The following is an 18,220-nucleotide window of genomic DNA, read 5'->3' as shown; positions in this document are numbered from 1 at the left end:
ACCCCAGCGGGTTGTGTTGTTCCATTCTATTAAGAAAAATAGTGATTAATTGAAGAAATGAAGACTAAACATTTTTTTAACAGTGGAGCTGTTTAAGCCGACTGTCAGTCCCTGTGTCGCGAACAAAACCTCGCTGAGCGATGATGTGATTGACGTTACCTGCGTTGCCTAGCAACCACTTCATGAAGCAATGTGTGCTTCGCCTCCTCTCCATGCCGTGCACATGTTGCCTTTACATGGAATGTTAAGGAGAGGGAAGGAGAGCATGCACCTGACATGCGCTATGCTTGGGAGAGAGAAAAAGGAAATGAGAGCTAGAGAGAGAGAAAAAAAAATTGTAGCAGCACCAACGGGGCAATGTGCAGAGCTGCTTCCGCCACCGTCCGTGTTACCCGTGTTCGCGTCGAACGCACGCGGTGTCCGTGATTGTAGCAGGTGCGTCTGGCGGTGGCTCGGCAGGTTTCGAACAGCCACACCCCGGCAAGTGTGGAGGTGCAGCTTGGCTGTGACGTCACCGGGGAGATAAAGCTCGGAGCCGCAGCGACGGCGGCAGAACTCTCGACTCTGTGGTGAGTACATGTAGCCTTGACATAGGATGACCAAAGAAGATCCGGACACCTGAAGAAGAAGCCGCTCATCTTGAAGCGCGTCGTGCGGCCAAGCAAGAATCTGCGCATCAGCGGCAAGCCAATTCGGAAAACCGTGCCTAGCAGCACTTATCATTTCCTAGCAAAACTTAGCCAAGCGTCGTAAAACCTGGAAGAAGCTAGGTCGATCACCAGCTCTGCTGTTTACTCCAGCCTTGCACCACTAGTGCAAGCTGCCCACATTTTTTTCTCTAGGTTTCTTGTTGAAACCTGAGTAAGTCACATAATCTTGACCAATGCCTCCTCTAACTAGATGCCAGGTAGATGGCTCGCTCTCCCTTTGTTGACGTTTTGCCGCGGAGTTGTGCACTTTCACTGATGGGCGGCGTCACGCTCTGACACACACTTGCGCAGCGCTTGTATGGGTCGGGAAGGGGGCGGGACACAGCAGTGGCCTCTCGTTCAACATTTTGGGCATTAAATTTGAAACATCTGCTGTGGCTGCTAGCAGATTATCACATGTAGATGTTAAATATCTTTCGCATCAGTGCGAAGTAAATCGTAAGCAGCTTGAAGTACCGGCGCGGCCCCATGCGGGAAGAAGAGCGATCAGTCTGTTTCGATAAACATGCAAAAATGAAGGACGCCACCTAGTAGAGACGCAAGTATAAACTGTGTTTATTTCACCCTTACTGTGGGCGACTAAAATGATCACGCATTGTCTACTTCCGTATGAAGAACAACATCACGGCTTCACAGAGTTTTCCAGTTATAGCTTCAACACTTTGCGGGACACAATGGTTTCCGCTCAAAAAGCTTAGTCGCCCTGTTTCTGTCCGTCACTCCAACGACATAGTTTATGAAAATGGTCTTCTCAAACTTATTTGTGATTAGATGTAGAACTATATTTGCTTTTCGTCACTCTTTTTGCAATGGAGCACAGGAAGTTCATGAGAGGCCATACGTTTCTTTCAACGCAGACTTCTAACGGCTTAGCAATAGAGCTTCTGTTGTAGAACACGGTTTCAGCAAATTTCCGAAGCCCTCTCAGACTATTTACCAGTTCCTCGTTCGGGTAGTAAAGTCCTCCTCAGTTGTGGTGAGCGATGAGACCGTGTAGGGGAATCTTGCTTTTAGGCGCCTGCAGGAGCGAAATGGAATTTACGCATGGGATTCGCTCACTTGCCGCGCGAACGATGAACCCTCCTATTAAAGCTACACTGGCCACGTCCAGGTTTGAAACGAGCGGCATTGTGTTGGCGCATTGGTCATACAGTTCTCTGCTACACTGAGAAGGTTCTCCATCGCTTCAGTGCTGGTTAGCTGGAATTAGTTTTTTGGGTGAGAAAGCGGATGAACTTTGCACGTTGCTACTCGAAGCAGCAACAATTCCCGTCTTGAGCATCTTCTCCAGCCCGTATACCGCACTTTTTACATCCAGCACATCCTAGCACTTTTGCGCAGGAATCCAAACAAGGATTTAATTGGGTCACTTCAAATTTTTCTCGTCAACACAAACTTGAACTTTCTGACAAGAAGCAGATGTCGAATGCACTCGACATTCGACTTCGTTGTTATAACGAGTGCATGATAGGTTTTCTTTGTCAGAAAGTTCTCACGCTTGCTCTTTCTCATGAAACGAGACACCTGGCTCCTTTTTACGCTGACTTCCTGCACAACGACACACAACAATACTGTATGGTTGCAGTATTTAGCGTTATAGAAGCCTCGGTAAGCTTACAACAAGCAAGCACACATCATAAGAACACCGCAGCACCACGAGTGCGGCTTATGGAGGCGTTGGGCCTACCTTCAGAGGAGGGAGCGTAGTGTCAGACCTCAGTGCCTCTAGCGGCCGCCCTGACAGAGGGGTAGGAAAGGGTTTGGCAGTGCTCCCGCCGCCCGTTTGACTGGCATATAGTTAGAGGAGGCGTTGTCTTGACATCATGAATTTTCATTTTTTTTCTTGTATTTCGGCCGTTTTACCCGCAGATAAGCTCTTGCATTTTGCAGGTTGAGCCTTTAGTCAATTCAGAATGCAGTTTTAGCCTTTATTGAAAAACAGTTTAATGTAGGTTATAACAACCTGGTTATAACGATGCAATTTTTATGGCACTTGAATACTGTAAGTGGGTTCGACTGAATAGCAATCAGCCTAAAAATGCAAAATATTGTTATGAGGCATTGCGTATGAGCATGCTGGTAAAGGTCCGCTTTGCTACGCAAAGCGAAAGAGCACGGCACATGCCATGAGATGCTGTCAGCCATTCTGCGGTAGCAGCAGCCTGTAAATATTTTAATATACGATTCCGTCTCTCCCGTGTACTCGTGAATCCCCGTGACAATATAGATATTGATACATAGGTGGTATCCCAGCTAAGCATTAGCAAGAAACGACCTGCCGTGGTTGCTTAGTGGCTATGGTGTTGGGCTACTAAGCACGAAGTCATGCGATCAGACCCCGGCCACTGCAGCCGCATTTCGATGGGGGCGAAATGCAAAAACATCCATGTACTTAGATTGGGGTGCATGGTAAAGAACCCCAGGTAGCCCAAAGTATTCCGGAGTCCCCCAGTATGGTGTGGTTCATAATCAAATCGTGGTTTCGGCACATAAAACCCCATAATTTAAGCATTAACAAAACTACAAAAAAACAAATTTCTTTTTTTCAACATGAGAAATATTTTTTGAACCTGTTCCTACTGACCAATGTGCAACAACATTAAATACGCAGTTTAGTGAAAATGTTTCTGTTATATTTGAACTACATTTACGTTTTATGATGCAGAGCGATTACTTACCCATGCCTTCAGTGACTGTTGGTGCAGCTGGTGTTGCCCGACTGAGTTACAATTTAATGTACCATTGATCACCAGGCTATGATTCTATAGGTAGTAAATTTCGAAATACCTCTGAACTTAGCATAATTATATTAACTAAACTTTTTCAACAGTCCTTAGATGCATAAACCCACAGAATTGAAAATCGGGAAGGTGGTTCCTTTCTATAAATCTGGTACTCAATTTTCTCGTGCTAATTATAGGCCAATATCTCTAACGAGCACATGTTGTAAGATGCTAGAATGTAATATTGTGAGCGCATTTTGTGCATATCGTCGTCGTCATCTGTACATACGACTCATCATCTTATGTGAGCGCTATTTGTGCATATCATCGTCGTCATTTGTACATACGACTCATCATCAACTTTTGTCTCGTGCGGTGCTTTGTCTCTGACTCGGGCGGCTGCTCGGAAATAAAGGCATCGCGTCGGCCGGCGTCTCACAAGTGGTGGAGAGTGCTTCGATTCCCACGTCCTCTTACTTTCCTGATTCCCCTGGAGCTCCGATCCGGTCGTCGTTTGCTCTCGCCTACCACGGTGATGGCTGAAACCAACCCGTCCACCAGCGCTGCTACCACCTCTGCTCCGCCCGCTGGGCCTACCTGGACGGTGAACACCACACACCGAGATCCTCCCGTCTTTGCCGGCCTCCGCGGCGACGACATCGAAGATTGGCTCGATCACTACAACAGAGCCAGCGACGCCAATCATTGGGACGACACGCACAAATTGCGGTATGTCGCTTTTTACTTAACCGAAGTTGCGAAGACCTGTTTAACCACGAAAGTGACTTTTTGGACTGGCCATCATTCACCCATCAATTTCGCCAGATATTCGGCATGTCCTCTGGACGCTCCGAAGTCGCGAAACAGAAGCTGGCAACGCACATACAAGAGCAGGATGAGTCCTATACGTCCTACATTGAGGACGTCCTCGCTCTCTGCCGCCCCGCACAGAGTGACATGGCGGAAGCTGATCGCGTTCGCCACATACTGAAGGGCATCAACACGGTCGCCTTTAATGCTCTCGTCATGCAGAACCCAAACTGCGTTGGGGATATTATCACGGCCTGCCAGCGTCTAGACACGCTCCAGTCTATTCGCCTGCCACGCGCCTCTACCGTCCCTCATCTCAATGGTGATGCTGAGTTGCAAGCCCTGATACGCACTCTCATCAGGGAGGAACTTTACGACCATCTTTCTGGACCTACGACGCTTGCAACTGTTCGCCCCGCTCTTCCTGGATTGCGTGACATCATCAAGGATGAACTGGCGTCGATGACAAACGTCCAAATGGACAAGTCTACCGCACCATTTCGTCCGCCAAGTTATGCCGAAATTGCCTCCCGGCCTCCCTCGACCGTTCAGTCTCCACCTGCCGAAGCTTACCGCGACCCCCTAGCTTCGCTGGCAGCGAATACTCCTGCACAGCCGTACTACTCTCCGTGGCGGTTGTCGTGCCCTGTTTGTTTCTACTGCGGTATTCGCGGCCACATTTCTCGCTTCTGCCGTCGGCGTCAGCAAGATGAAAGGCGGGGCTATGCTACCTTTGAGCGAGACAGCGCACCTAGGTTTGACTCCTACGTTCCCGGGCGTCACCCAGGTGAAAGGCTAGGCTATGACACCTTTGAGCGAGAAAGGCTACCAGGGCTAGATTCGTACGTTCCCGGACCGTACACAACCTCTTCTGGTCGCTCTCCTTCACCTTACCGCCGTTCCTCATCGCCCTTGCGTGCTGCTTCCCATGTTGTGGACACCCGTTCGGAAAACTAGAGGCTGCAGTTTTCGGAGGAGAAACTGCATCGTATCGGACTGTCCCAATTCCTCCTGCTCGCCCCGTCAATTTGCTCTCAGTTTGTGTGGAAGGTGTTTCCGTCGACGCCCTTGTAGATACTGGAGCCGCTATTTCTGTTATACATTGTGAACTGTGCTTCCGTCTGCGAAAAGTGCAAACGCCGTATGTTCGTCCGGTCCTATGTGGTGCCAATGACGTTCCTATCTTTCCTACCGGGCAGTGTACAGCTCGCGTCCTGATAGACGGTATTCGTCATCATGTGCAACTTGCGGTGCTTTCGACGTGCGCTCATCAGATGATATTAGGATGGGACTTCCTGTCCGCTGCTTCTGCACTAATTTCGTGCGGCGACCCAAGCATCCACATCAGCGACACCGAGACTTATCCCGTTTTCGATTCCCCGTGTCCCAGCCTCATTGCGGCAGCGTATTTTATTATCCAACCAGACGAAGAACGTGATCTTACCCTTGAGTCAACAGACATTGTCGACGGAGACACGTTGGTTGTACCTTCTCAGCGCTGCATTTCTCGAGGACTCGCCATCGCTTCTTGCTTGGTCCGGTTCTCGAGTGGCTATGCCAACCTCACAGCCTTTAATACGACTCCTGAGCCACTACTACTGCCGAAAGGTTCTACCGTTGCCAAGCTCGCCGACGCTGCACCGGTTTGTGTCGTCAGTGTTTCGCCTGTCACATCTTCCGCGCATTGTTCGTCATCTGTACATACGACTCATCATCTTGTGTGAGCGCTATTTGTGCATATCGTCGTCGTCATTTGTACATACAACTCATCATCAACTTTTGTCTCGTGCGGTGCTTCGTCTCTGACTCGGGCGGCTGCTCGGAAATAAAGGCATCGCATCGGCCGACGTCTCACAATATATTCAGTAATCTCCTCAACTTCCTCGAATCTAATGCATTCTTTACATCAGCACTGCATTGTTTCTGCAAGACATGCTTACGTGAAACGCAGCTGATCTTGTTTGCACGTAAGTTACATAATATAATTACTAGATGGGTCATCTTTTGCCGATTTCATTTTTTTAGATTTTCTATAGCATTTGGCAAGGTTTGTCAAAACCTTTTACTGTATAACCTTTTTAAGTGGATTGAATGGTATTTTCTAACTAATCGCTCACAATTTGTCAGCACTAATGGTTATAACTCTCCTTTTCTGATGTGAACTCGGGAATAACACAGGGTCCCACATTGTGCTGAGTCCCATTTTATTCCTCATATATATTAATGATCTTGCTTCTACAATCTCATGTAATGTTCACCTGTTCGCTGATGATTGTGTAATATTTTGGGAAGTAAACAACTACGATGACATAAAATTGTTAAAAAGCTGATCTTAACACCGTAGACAACGCGTGTAACAAATGATTAATGGAGCTTAAGACTTATAAATGTAAAGTGTTAAGGGTATCTGTACAACTTGTACTCGACTTACATATTACTTAAATAACTGCTCTTGAATCTGTCAACTCTTACAAATACCTTGGCATTCACCTAACAACTAATCTCACTTGGAATGTTCATACTGGTTACATAATTAACAATGCTAATAGGACATTAGGTTACTTCCGCTCTGTCTACCCTAAAGCTGTTGCTTTGTAAAACACTAATACGTTCGAAACTAGAATATGTATTGGCAGTTTGGTATCCATATCATGACAATCTTATTACATCTGTCGAACTATTTGAGAATAACTCTGTTCGTTTCATTTTATGTAACTACAATCGAACTGTGAGCGTAAGTGCCATGAAAGCTATCCTGTCTGCCTATTTCATAAGTTATACCATCACCTTGTACTGCAAAACAATATCATTCCTCAACCCATATTCGTTTCACATCGCATTGATCATCGTCACAAGGTAGAGACTATTTTTTGGAACAAGAAAATTCATTTAATGTATTCCTCGTACATCACAACAATGGAACCACCTTCCTGCTGACTTTGTTTCAACAAACGATAACCATGCCTTTAACCAAGCATTAGCTAACATTGTATAAGTAGCCATTATTTCTACTACCCACTGCATATTACTTATTACTTTGTTCATTGCTTTGTCATTTGCTTTAAGCATATTTTTTTCGTTACTAGTATTTCACTAAGATTGTATTAGTAGCCAAGTTTCTTGTATGCACTTTAACCTACTGCCCATTTTATTGTTTCTTGTTGATTGTATAACCACTCCCCTGTGTAATGCCTCTGGCCCTGATGGTGTAATAAAAAAAAATGAAGCAGTCGTCACAAATGAGCTAGCCTAGCGACCACTTTGCATGGAGGATCAGTTGAGCTTTTTAGCGAAATAATCAGATGGATGTTGGCCATTCGCAAATTTTCAGGTATAGGGTCAGTGCATTTGACTGATGCACTGCAGGTTGGACGATGAACTTTAGGAGGGGCATTTCATGGTCATGTGAGCTTTATTTTCACCAAGTTTGTGACGAAATCAATGTTTTCGGCCCAGGTGTACATCTAGCAACGGCACCATGAATAAGCTGATTCCTCTTTGGGAGCCCGAAGACACAGGGAACTTTGTAGACTGCCTGTACAGCGCCGACCTGAGAGAAGTTGGCCGTGCATTGTCATTGTACGGCGAGGACTACGTGACCTCACTGAGCCTCCGGGTTGACGAGAATTCCAGCTCAATCGCAGTTTATGCACTCTCACGCTACCTGACCTCTACACCCAAGCTACGAGAGCTCCAGCTGTGGCTGGGCGCGATATCACGAGACTTGCAGCAAGTGCTCCTCCAAGGCTTTCAACAGAATGTCAGCATAGAGCGTCTCTGCATTTTCGGTAGGTTCAAAAAAAAGGGTATCATTCCAGAGCCACCACGATTATTGAAAAGCTTCGCATTTCTAATCTGGAGGCTCAGGGGAACAAGCAGGGCCAATCTGTCCACTGCTTGAATGGCTTCGAAGTAGTTAGCTTCGAAGTTGTGTCTCTGTAAGTGTTTGTGCCCTTTGCCAAGGGGCAATCATCAGATTTCTTTCATTGCGTGAGCGTCATTGTAACACGTGATACCCATGTCGGAGCATCCAGCCACGCTGGATGCTCTCGAAGAAGCTGTGGAAGAAGACCACGACGAACGCGGGAGCAGTGGCAAGAGCGCGTGCCGAGCACAAGCACGAGTGCAACCCAAGGCGCCAACGAGCCAGCTGCAAAAGACGACGAGGACACTCGAGCCAATGCTGATAATAGTTTTCTGTACACAGGCGATTTCACCTAGCCATATACGATTTTGCCTAGACATATAAAACTTCGCTTTAAAAAGTCAATCAAATTGGATTGAATTTAAAATCTACTTAGAAGCGGTTTGATATATTCATATCAGCACACTCCTCTCCTACATTCTGGAGGGAAATTTGAATGCCTTGCTTCTAAATTAGAAGTAATTCGGTCGGTTACTTTCTCGCACACCTTGATATGCCCTGAGGACACCCACACAAATAAAACAAAAATGTGTTTGCTGCATTGTACTGTCAGCAATAGCAGTGATTCTGGTTTCCACAAAATTACTGGCCTCGCTTGTTCGCGACAGTGAGAGCGGCCTCAGTCCATACAGTGATATAATGTACCATGTGCTCCAGTAGCAAATCATGCATCTGCGAGCTGAACTGCCAAGACCCGTTGCGTCTTGACTTTTAAACCCATGTGATCAGATGTGAGGACTTATGGTCACCATATAGACTCGTGTAAAACACTTTTTTTTTCCCACAATTTTGATGAGGTGTGGACCTCACACGGGACCTCACCTTTTGGTCAAAATGGTGCCAGTGCAGCCAGCGACTTGCACACCACGGATCTTGTGCACACCCCGGCTCTTGTGCACACCCCGGCTCTCACCATCTAGTAGTGGCACGCAGAAGTACGCAGTGCGTGGAAATTCGTCGATGCGAGCACGCGGCATCGGGGCACCGAACGCGATTGCTTCTCCATTGGAAATATTTTTCCAAATTTTTAGCTTGGGGTTTGGGGTGCAGCCCTTGCACAAGTCTATACGGTATCAGCTCCAAACATCTCCCAACCCTTTGTTTCCTGTCTGCCTATTGGTTGGTTCATTGCTGAGTAAATCGGGCCAATCCCAGAGACTCTGTAATCAAAGGTGATTACTTGATAGGCCAATCGGTACCAGATTTATACATAATTATTATATATGTAATTAATTACTTGCAATCACTTATAGTTCCTGGTAGTTTTCTAATTGATTGATTACTTTTTTTATTCTGTAATGCATGCTAATTCAATTACTTTTTTCAGTAACCAGTTAAATATCTCTATAAACAACGAACATTGCCTGGATGTCTTGTAGATGTTTCAGTTGGACATAAGAGGTTCGGATAGCTCTAGTTTATGTAATGTTAACTTTGGTGGTTCTGTCAAAAGTCCTGTTTCTTTAGGCTCAGAAGATGTTACATACAAGTCATTGCTGGATACATATTTGCTACATTTTTGCACTGTAAGTACGTTACCAAAATTAAATTTTGCACATTCTCCTGAATGTATGGCAATAGTTTTTATTGGCAGAACGTACATTGCACATAAAATGTCAATAACCTTGCTGAGAAAAAGAAAACCTTGCGTGATTCCTCTACATATCAGGTTCCTATTGCAGAGCGTTGGTTATACTGAATATTATGTTCAAAGTAGATGCTGTGTGACAGGTGCAATGGGTGGAATGCCGACACACTTAAGATAAAATACATTGCGTGCACGCATATGTGCATACGCCCATGACGAGGAATTACAGTGTAATCATTGTTCCAGACCTACCGCCTGGCACAAGTAACATATTGAATTAATGAAAGTTTGCATAGTAAATTGCATCGGAAAATAGGCAGAGTAGAAGTACACATATGAGATGTAGACATGATAGTTTCGAAGTATAATTTGAACAAATGTGAACTCGTAGCTCTGTCATGGGGAAACTGGAACTAAAGGCCTCTGGAAAGACAACTATTCATATGTGGTCCGAAAAAGGTTTCTTTGTTACGTTGCTACAACATACATTCGAAGTCACGTGATAAGATCTATAGGCCATCTCTTTTTTAAGTCAAAGCATCATACTTTAAATGTCCTGGATTTCTCTCGCAAAAGCATACTGGCCTGTTACATCTAGCAGATGTCGCTCTTGGACTTGGGCATTAGGACCTGATTTGTACATTGCTGAGGCATTTGGGGTTTACTGGGATGTAATCAGTTGCTTTATTAACAAGCCAAGGTGTAAGAGATGACGCAGTCCATGCAGCAGCCTGGGAAGCGCATGTTCAGACACATAATTCGGGACACTCAGTATTCGTTGCCTCTTCTTCTGACTGCACCAGATGTTGGCTGACAAATTGAACAGGCGTTGATATGGCTCAATAGCAATAGCCACTTTCCATTTTGATGTCAGGAAACCGCCCACGGATGATTTTTTCAGTTTTTTTAGAGCACACATTGAGCGACTTTTCTGTGTCGCTGCAGATGTCTTCACGAGAAATGAGGGAAGGTTACCGAAAAAAACTTTGAAAAGCAATAGTTAGTGAACATAAGCATGTGAATGTCTGCAGAGGACGCATCGAAAGAGCCAGGCCAGCTTATTCTATATATGTAGCTATGCAATGGTAATAAATGTTCGGAGGGAAGTAATATAAAAATATTTGAGTACTTTTTACTAATTGCTGAGTTACTTTCGCGGAGCACTAATCGATAACTGCAATGGTGAAACAGCTGCACCAATAGGAAAATTGCGCCGTGAGCAATCCTCTTCAGCATCCTGCTTCAAAACGGCATCTTAGCATAAAAGTGCATGAAGCCTGCATCAACGGAAGCATAAGAACGAAAACCTTGTTCCATTCATGCTGCCTCACTAGTAAAACCTAAAACATAACCTAAAGTGTGCTATCATCATCAACGTGCAAGTCGACGGAGCACCCATAGCCACAGATATATCCATGCCATTGGTTGTCCATTTGCTGTTCTCGCTCCCCCACAGTATTTCTCTTTGGCTGCGGTTCCAACTTACTGCCACTCAGCAGTCTTGTTGTTTGTGCCGTTTGTTCTACAGTTCTGTATCCCTTGTACTAGCATGGCCCAGAGCTTGCTCAAGAAAAAAAAAGAAACCCCGGGTAATGTCACCTTTCACATGGTCCAAGGCACAGTTACCGTTCAGGAAAAATTTGGCTCATTAAGTGTAAAGAAACCTTTGGACGCCTTCACGGTGACTTCATTTCAGTCACACTCGTCTTAGAGCGCAGTATTTTAGAAATACCCTTGTTCAGAAATCTTTCTTAAGCTAAGCTTTCTTTGTGAACCTTCTGAGACTTTCCTAACCGTGGCTGCCAGCTGGGTGCTGCTGCCATCTTGCCAAATAGCTCATACTTATTAAAGAAATGTGGGCAGCTTGCACTAGTGGTGCAAGGCTGGAGTGAACAGCGGAGCTTGTGATCACCTAGCTTTTACGTGGCTTGGCTAAGCTGTTGCTAGTGTTAGGGACCGCGTCAACTACGGACAACTAGCGCCACCTGGAATCAAGGAGCCCATTTAATGCTGGCTTGCGAGAGCGGACACGAGGGAGATTCGGGAGCAACGTGCCGAGCCAAAGCACATGGCATCGTTAAGCTTGCTAAGTTCTAGTATTTAATTTGAATAAATAACCTTTTGTTCCAACTGAAGCGTGTCATCATCGCACACGGCTGACATAGAGACGAGGACTCCGAAACGAACCTGAGGCGGACAGGAAACTGAAGACGAAGCGAGAAGGCGAGGCTGTCCCCACCGAGGCGAGCCGCACCGAGTGCAGCCAGCAACGATGACCAGCATGGAAAGCTATCACACCGAAGTGAAAAACTCTATGCTGATCACGGATGAAGCAGGCTCCGGCACCAACGATCTGCAGCTAACGACACCACAAGGTAACTTCGAAGACAATCCTTTTACAACTCGCTTGGCGATGCGGACGGACCACGACGAAAACAGAACTATGCCGAACGCGAGCGAAACGATGGAGCTTGCGATGCTCAATACAACGCCATAAATGATGGCACGACTTCTCGAAAGACAGTTGGGAACAGCATCCAGCGCGCCGAACGACAGTGATACCAGCGTTACACTGCAAATAACAACACTGGACCTAACAGGAACTTTGCCGACGTACTCCGGAACCGAGTCGGACAATTTTGAACAGTGGAACACCGCGGTGGAATCAATGCGTGATTGTTGCGCATGGACGGAAGCAGCGACCCTAAACGCAGGCATTTCACGACTTAGGGGCCGTGCAGCCTCTTGGCACCAAACGACAGGAAACCAGTACAATGATTGGACATCATGGGCGACGGCGCTGAAAACGGAATTCGACAAGCCACTACTATTTTGCCAATGGGTTGCTTACGTTGACACAAGAGCACAGCGAGAAAATGAAAGCATGACGGACTACATGTACGCATGCCTCCAGCACATCAGACGTGGTTAATACAAACTGTCTGACGACGACGTGGTCGACTGGCTCGTACAGGGAGTCCGTTCAATAAGTGCAAAGCCAATGTTGGCAGCCTTTCACGACCTCCGACGCGGAACTATCAGCCAGTTCTTGCAGTACGTGCAACAACTAGACCGGCGAGACGTTGGACTCAACGACGACAGAAAGCCTCCTACACTCAGCAAAACTCTGAAGCCGACCGAAAGAAATATGTAGCGCCTCAGCATGCAGCGCCCATCAAGGAAGAAGTTGGCATTCGACCGTGCTGCAGGTGCAGAGCGAGAATAAAAAAATCAGTTCGAAAACTCAACGCTGTCAGGGCTGGATCTTTCTCGTGTTAGCTCCGACAGTTAATGGTGACCCGATAAAGAACATGCAACCCCAGCCATCCCTCATGGATCCCGCCGGCTCTTCCACCCAGCCTATCGGTCCTGATGCCAAAGAAGACGCCAGACCTAGCAGTGCTGCGGTGGCTGCGATCCAACACGTCAACCTGCCCCCATTTTGGCCAAACAGCCCCTGTACATGGTTACTGCAGGTCGAGGTGCACTTCCGTCTACGGCAAATCACCAGCCAACAGACCAGGTACTGGCATCTGGTGTCCTCCTTACCTCCGGACGTAGCCGAAGACTTCGCAGATATTTTAGCTTCGCTGTACCCGAGCCATCCCTACGACACGTTGAAGGAAGCTATCATTTCCTGCAAGTCCAAGTCTGAACACAGCAGACTCCAACAGCTCATCATGGCCACAGAGCTCGGTGACCGTCGCCCATCCCAGCTCCTGCGACGCATGCGCCAGCTCATTGGCTGGACCTCCGCCCCTCAAGAGGAGAAGCTGTTGCGTGAGTTGTTCCTCCAGCGCTTACTGCAGAGCATGGTCCCGGTCCTCGTCGCTGCAAGAGATGTCCCAGTAGACACGCTCACTGAAATGGCTGATCGAGTGGCAGACTACTCGCGGGCACATAGCCTCATTGCCGTGACCACGTCGCCACCGGCCACCACTGCAGACCCCACACTTGCGAGCATCGAGAACCGTTTGGACGCCCTTGTCAGACGTCTCGATGACTTCGTACCTGCGCATCGCCGATCGGCATCCAGGTTCCAGTTCCACAGTCGCTCCTCGACGTCTCCACGCTCTCCGGGACTTCAGACAACCGACGCGCCACAGGACGGCTCGTCCTCGACCATGTGCTGGTACCACCACCGATTTGGGGCCTCTGCTCGCAAGTGCACTCGCCCGTGCTCCTGGTTGGGAAATGCGACGACCGGCCACTGACGGCGGCAAATGGTACTAGTCGAAAGTCATGCCGCCTTTTCTATGTTTCTGATAAGATCACTGGCGCTTGCTTCCTCGTCAACACAGGAGTCCAGGTTAGCGTCATACCGGCCTCCTGTGCAGATCACGATTGCAACGAACAGACCTGCCCACTCCAAGCGATCAAAAACTCTGCCATTCCCACATATGGCCAACGCTCTCTTACACTTGATCCTTGGACTACGCCGTACTTTCCGTTGGATTTTCATCCTCGCTGACGTCTCGCAAGCTGTTCTTGGAGCTGACTTCCTCAGTTTTTTCAACCTTGCTGTGGTCAATGCATGCTAATCGCCTCATCGATCTCAACACGCACCTATCCATCAACGGTATACTCTGCACTTCCTCGTCAACGAGACTTAGAGCTCTCACACCCGCTTCGCCGTATGCAAAAATACTCGCTGACTTCCCCAACATCACGAAGCCGCACACCAGAGAGTCACCGGTGAAGCATTCCATCACTCACCACATTGTGACCACTGGACCTCCCGTTTTTACACGGCCTCATCGACTATCTGGAGAACGCCTCACCATCGCCCGCCGTGAGTTTGAGCACATGCTTGAACTTGGCATTGTGCGGCCTTCCTCCAGCAACTGGGCATCGCCACTCCACGTGGTGCCGAAGAAACATTCTGGCGATTGGAGACCATGTGGGGATTACCGCGCTCTCAATGCCCACACCTTACCAGACCGCTACCCACTTCCTCACATACAGGATTTCACATCAAATTTGGCTGGGTGCACGATCTTCTCTAAGATTGACTTAGTGAAGGCTTACCATAAGATGCCTGTAGAACCCTCTGACATTCCAAAGACGGCCATCACCACCCCATTTGGTCTGTTCGAATATGTAAGCATGCCTTTTGGACTGCGTAACGCAGCACAGACTTTTCAGCGCACTATCAACGAGGTCACGCGAGGTCTCGATTTCATATTTGCCTACCTTGATGACCTCCTGGTCGCAAGCTCATCGGGCCCTGAGCATGAAGACCACCTGCGCACCCTGTTTCACCGTCTGGATGATTACGGCCTCATCATTAATCCCAATAAGTGCGTCTTCGGCGTCGCTACAATCGAGTTCTTAGGCACCTTGTCACTCCACAGGGTATCCAACCGCTCGCCAGCAAAGTGAAGGCTATCCAAGACTTTCCAACCCCGACATCAATGAAACGACTCCGAGAATTCCTGGGCCTACTAAACTTTCATCACCGCTTTCTTCCTAAGTGTGCCACTTTCCTAAAGCCCTTGACTGACCTATTAGCCATAAAAGAAGACCCGGCTGCGCCACTGGAATGGACCGACGCCACTGCATCTGCCTTCGCCACTGCCAAAAAGGCGCTGGCAGACGCCACCATGCTCATACACCCTGTTCCTGGTGCCCCAATTCGTCTTATCACCGATGCATCGAGTGTGGCAGTTGGCGCTGTTCTCGAGCAGCACGCATCAGGTTAGCAGCCCCTTGGTTTTTTCTCGCAAAAACTCGAACCACCGGAAGTAAAATACAGTACATTTGCCCGAGAACTCCTTGCGGTGTACCTCGCCATCAAACATTTCCGCCATTTACCATTTACTGGAGGGCCGGGACTTTTACGTCGTTACAGACCACAAGCCCCTGACGTTTGCCTTCCATCGCAATCACTGGCAATTACACTGCAAGGGAGATCTGTCAACTATGCTTTATCTCCGAGTACACCGTGGATCTCAGACACGTCCACGGGCCAGAAAATGCCGCCGCTGATGCACTCTCACGCATCGATGCCTTGTCGACCGAGCCACCAGTAGACATGGAAGAGCTAGCAGCTGCCCAGAGCAACGATGCTGAGCTGCATAGTCTTCGCTCTTCATCCACGTCTCTATCTTTCACGAAGTGCCTGCTTCCATTTTCTATCTCATTAGTAACGTGCGAAACGTCTACTGTCTGTTCCTCAGCCCTTCGTGCCTACAGCTTTTCGTCGTGCACTTTTTGATCAATTGCACAACATGAGCCATCCGGGTATTCGTGCGACCCAGAAGCTAGTCACATCTCATTTCCTTTGGCCAAGCATCGATGCTGACGTCCGACGCTGGGCGCGAACCTGCCTTCAGTGCCAAGCATGTTAAAATTCACCGTCACACGGTCACGGCACCATCCCCCTTTTGGCCTCCCGATGCAAGGTTTTCCCACATCCATCTCGACATCATCGGCCCTCTTCCACCATCACAAGGGGCCTGTTACCTACTGACATGTGTGGATCGCTTCACCAGATGGCCGGAAGCGTTTCCCATTTCCGACATTACAGCACCGACAGTGGCTAAGGCTTTCACAAATGGGTGGGTATCACGCTTAGGATGCCCTTCTGTCGTCACCACCGATCGCGGTCGTCAATTTCAATCAGCCCTTTTCGCCGCACTTGGCAATATCTTGGGCATTCGACACATTCACACGACTGCCTACCATCCTTCCGCCAATGGCATGGTCGAACAGCTTCAACGACAACTGAAAGCTGCCCTCACTGCTCACCAGCCAAGAGAACGTTGGCTTGATCACCTCCCCTTCGTACTTCTGGGCATCCGATCAGCACTGAAGACGGATCTCGGCTGTTCATCAGCCGAACTAGTCTATGGCGTGTCCCTGCGTCTTCCAGGGGAATTCTTTGAGCCGTCGTCGCCCCCTTCCACTCATGATGCCTCCACGTACATTCGAGAGCTGCGCACCACGTTTCACGACTTTGCTCCTGTAATTCCTGCCGACCGACACCCCCAGTCTGTCTTTGTCAGCCAGGATCTGCATGACTGCAGTCACGTCTTCGTTCGGCGTGACCAAATACGGCCACCACTCACACCGGCCTATGATGGCCCATTTCGCGTACACCATCGTACATCTAAGACGTTCATGCTGGACATCAACGGCCGTGAAGACGTCGTGGCTGTCGATCGACTAAAACCTGCATACATTGCCACTCTCGTGTCCGCAGAGCTTCAATCTCCAGTCTGGATGCTCACATCCAAGCACGTTCATTGGGCGACTCCTATGGCTCATACTCTACGGGGGGGAGCCCTGTAGCGCCTCAGCATGCGGCGCCTGTCAAGGAAGAAGTTTGCATTCAACCGTGCGGCAGGTGCAGAGCGAGAATAAAAAATCAGTTCGAAAACTCAACGCTGTCAGGGCTGGAGCTTTCTCGTGTTAGCTCCGACAAATACAACCGACTCTGTGAACACAACGACACCGAAATACACACGTCTACCGGCCGACACATGTGCCTGTTGCAAAAAGAAAGGATACAGAGCGATAAACTGCCCCTATCCAGACACATGCACAGAAGACGAAAAAGCAACAGCAGCAGTGCGACGACGTCAAGCGAAAAGCTCACCGCAAGGCATCAACAGTGTCGCCATCCCAGACACAGGTGGGCGCAGGATCGTACTGCTACAAGCCAATGTAAATGGCATCGCGTCACATGCACTTTGGGACACAGGCTCAGCAGTAACACTTATTGATGAACAGTTTGCACAAAACCACAACTTTGAAGCTGCTATGGACGTGGACTGTGTATTGGGCGGTCCATTCGGCAACTCATGCAAACCTACTGGTGTGACTCAAGTGAACATTGCTATTGGTGCCGCTTGCGTGACATTGGAAGCAAAAGTAATCAAGAACCTTCCCTGTGAGGTGATGGTAGGCCTCGACTTGCGACAAGCCATTCCGTTTGACTACATTGAGCACTTTGACAACGGCATCCACACGATCGAATATATTCCGAAACGGAAAAAAAAAGTATGTGTACGAACTGACAAATAATGTCCTGGAACCACAGCCATCGATGTCAAACTTTGTAACAGAACTTCAAAGCCCAGACAAGTTCACAAAGAATGAAAGCATCGAGATATCGAAGCAAACCTGCAATCCAGCAGAATTTTCCTCGACAGACCATCAAAGTGAGTGGAGCCATTGACGCAAAGGCAACATTTGCACGGGAAGCACCCACACTACCATCAGCAGAAGAAGTCGCCCAATTGATTCAACATAAACTTGTTCCCACTTACTTCACGGAGAGTCAAACAGAAATGTTGAAGGCTTCTCTGCTACACAACATTGATGTTTTCACCCACCCTAAGAACGACATGGGCCTGTGCAGACATGTCGAACACACAATTGAATTCACCGTCCAGAAACCGGTTAGGATGCAGCCCTACAGCATAATTGACAACCTACTGGAAGTAGACATCCAAGAGCC

General features: G+C 48.1%; 1 protein-coding gene across 5 annotated transcripts in view; it reads left to right on the top strand.

Moving 5' to 3' along the window:
- Positions 1–18,220, top strand: part of LOC119450655 (uncharacterized) — a 78,384-nt gene that overhangs the window by 47,331 nt on the left and 12,833 nt on the right. For all 5 annotated transcript variants that reach the window (XM_049666115.1, XM_037714167.2, XM_049666114.1 and 2 more), the window contains one exon: positions 7,700–8,031. In XM_049666115.1, the coding sequence (XP_049522072.1) occupies positions 7,700–8,031 (332 nt within the window). The remainder of the gene's footprint in view (positions 1–7,699; positions 8,032–18,220) is intronic.

This window comes from Dermacentor silvarum, chromosome 4 (assembly GCF_013339745.2).
Source record: "Dermacentor silvarum isolate Dsil-2018 chromosome 4, BIME_Dsil_1.4, whole genome shotgun sequence".
NCBI lineage: Eukaryota > Metazoa > Arthropoda > Arachnida > Ixodida > Ixodidae > Dermacentor > Dermacentor silvarum.
This window is presented reverse-complemented; position numbering and strand designations above follow the sequence as displayed.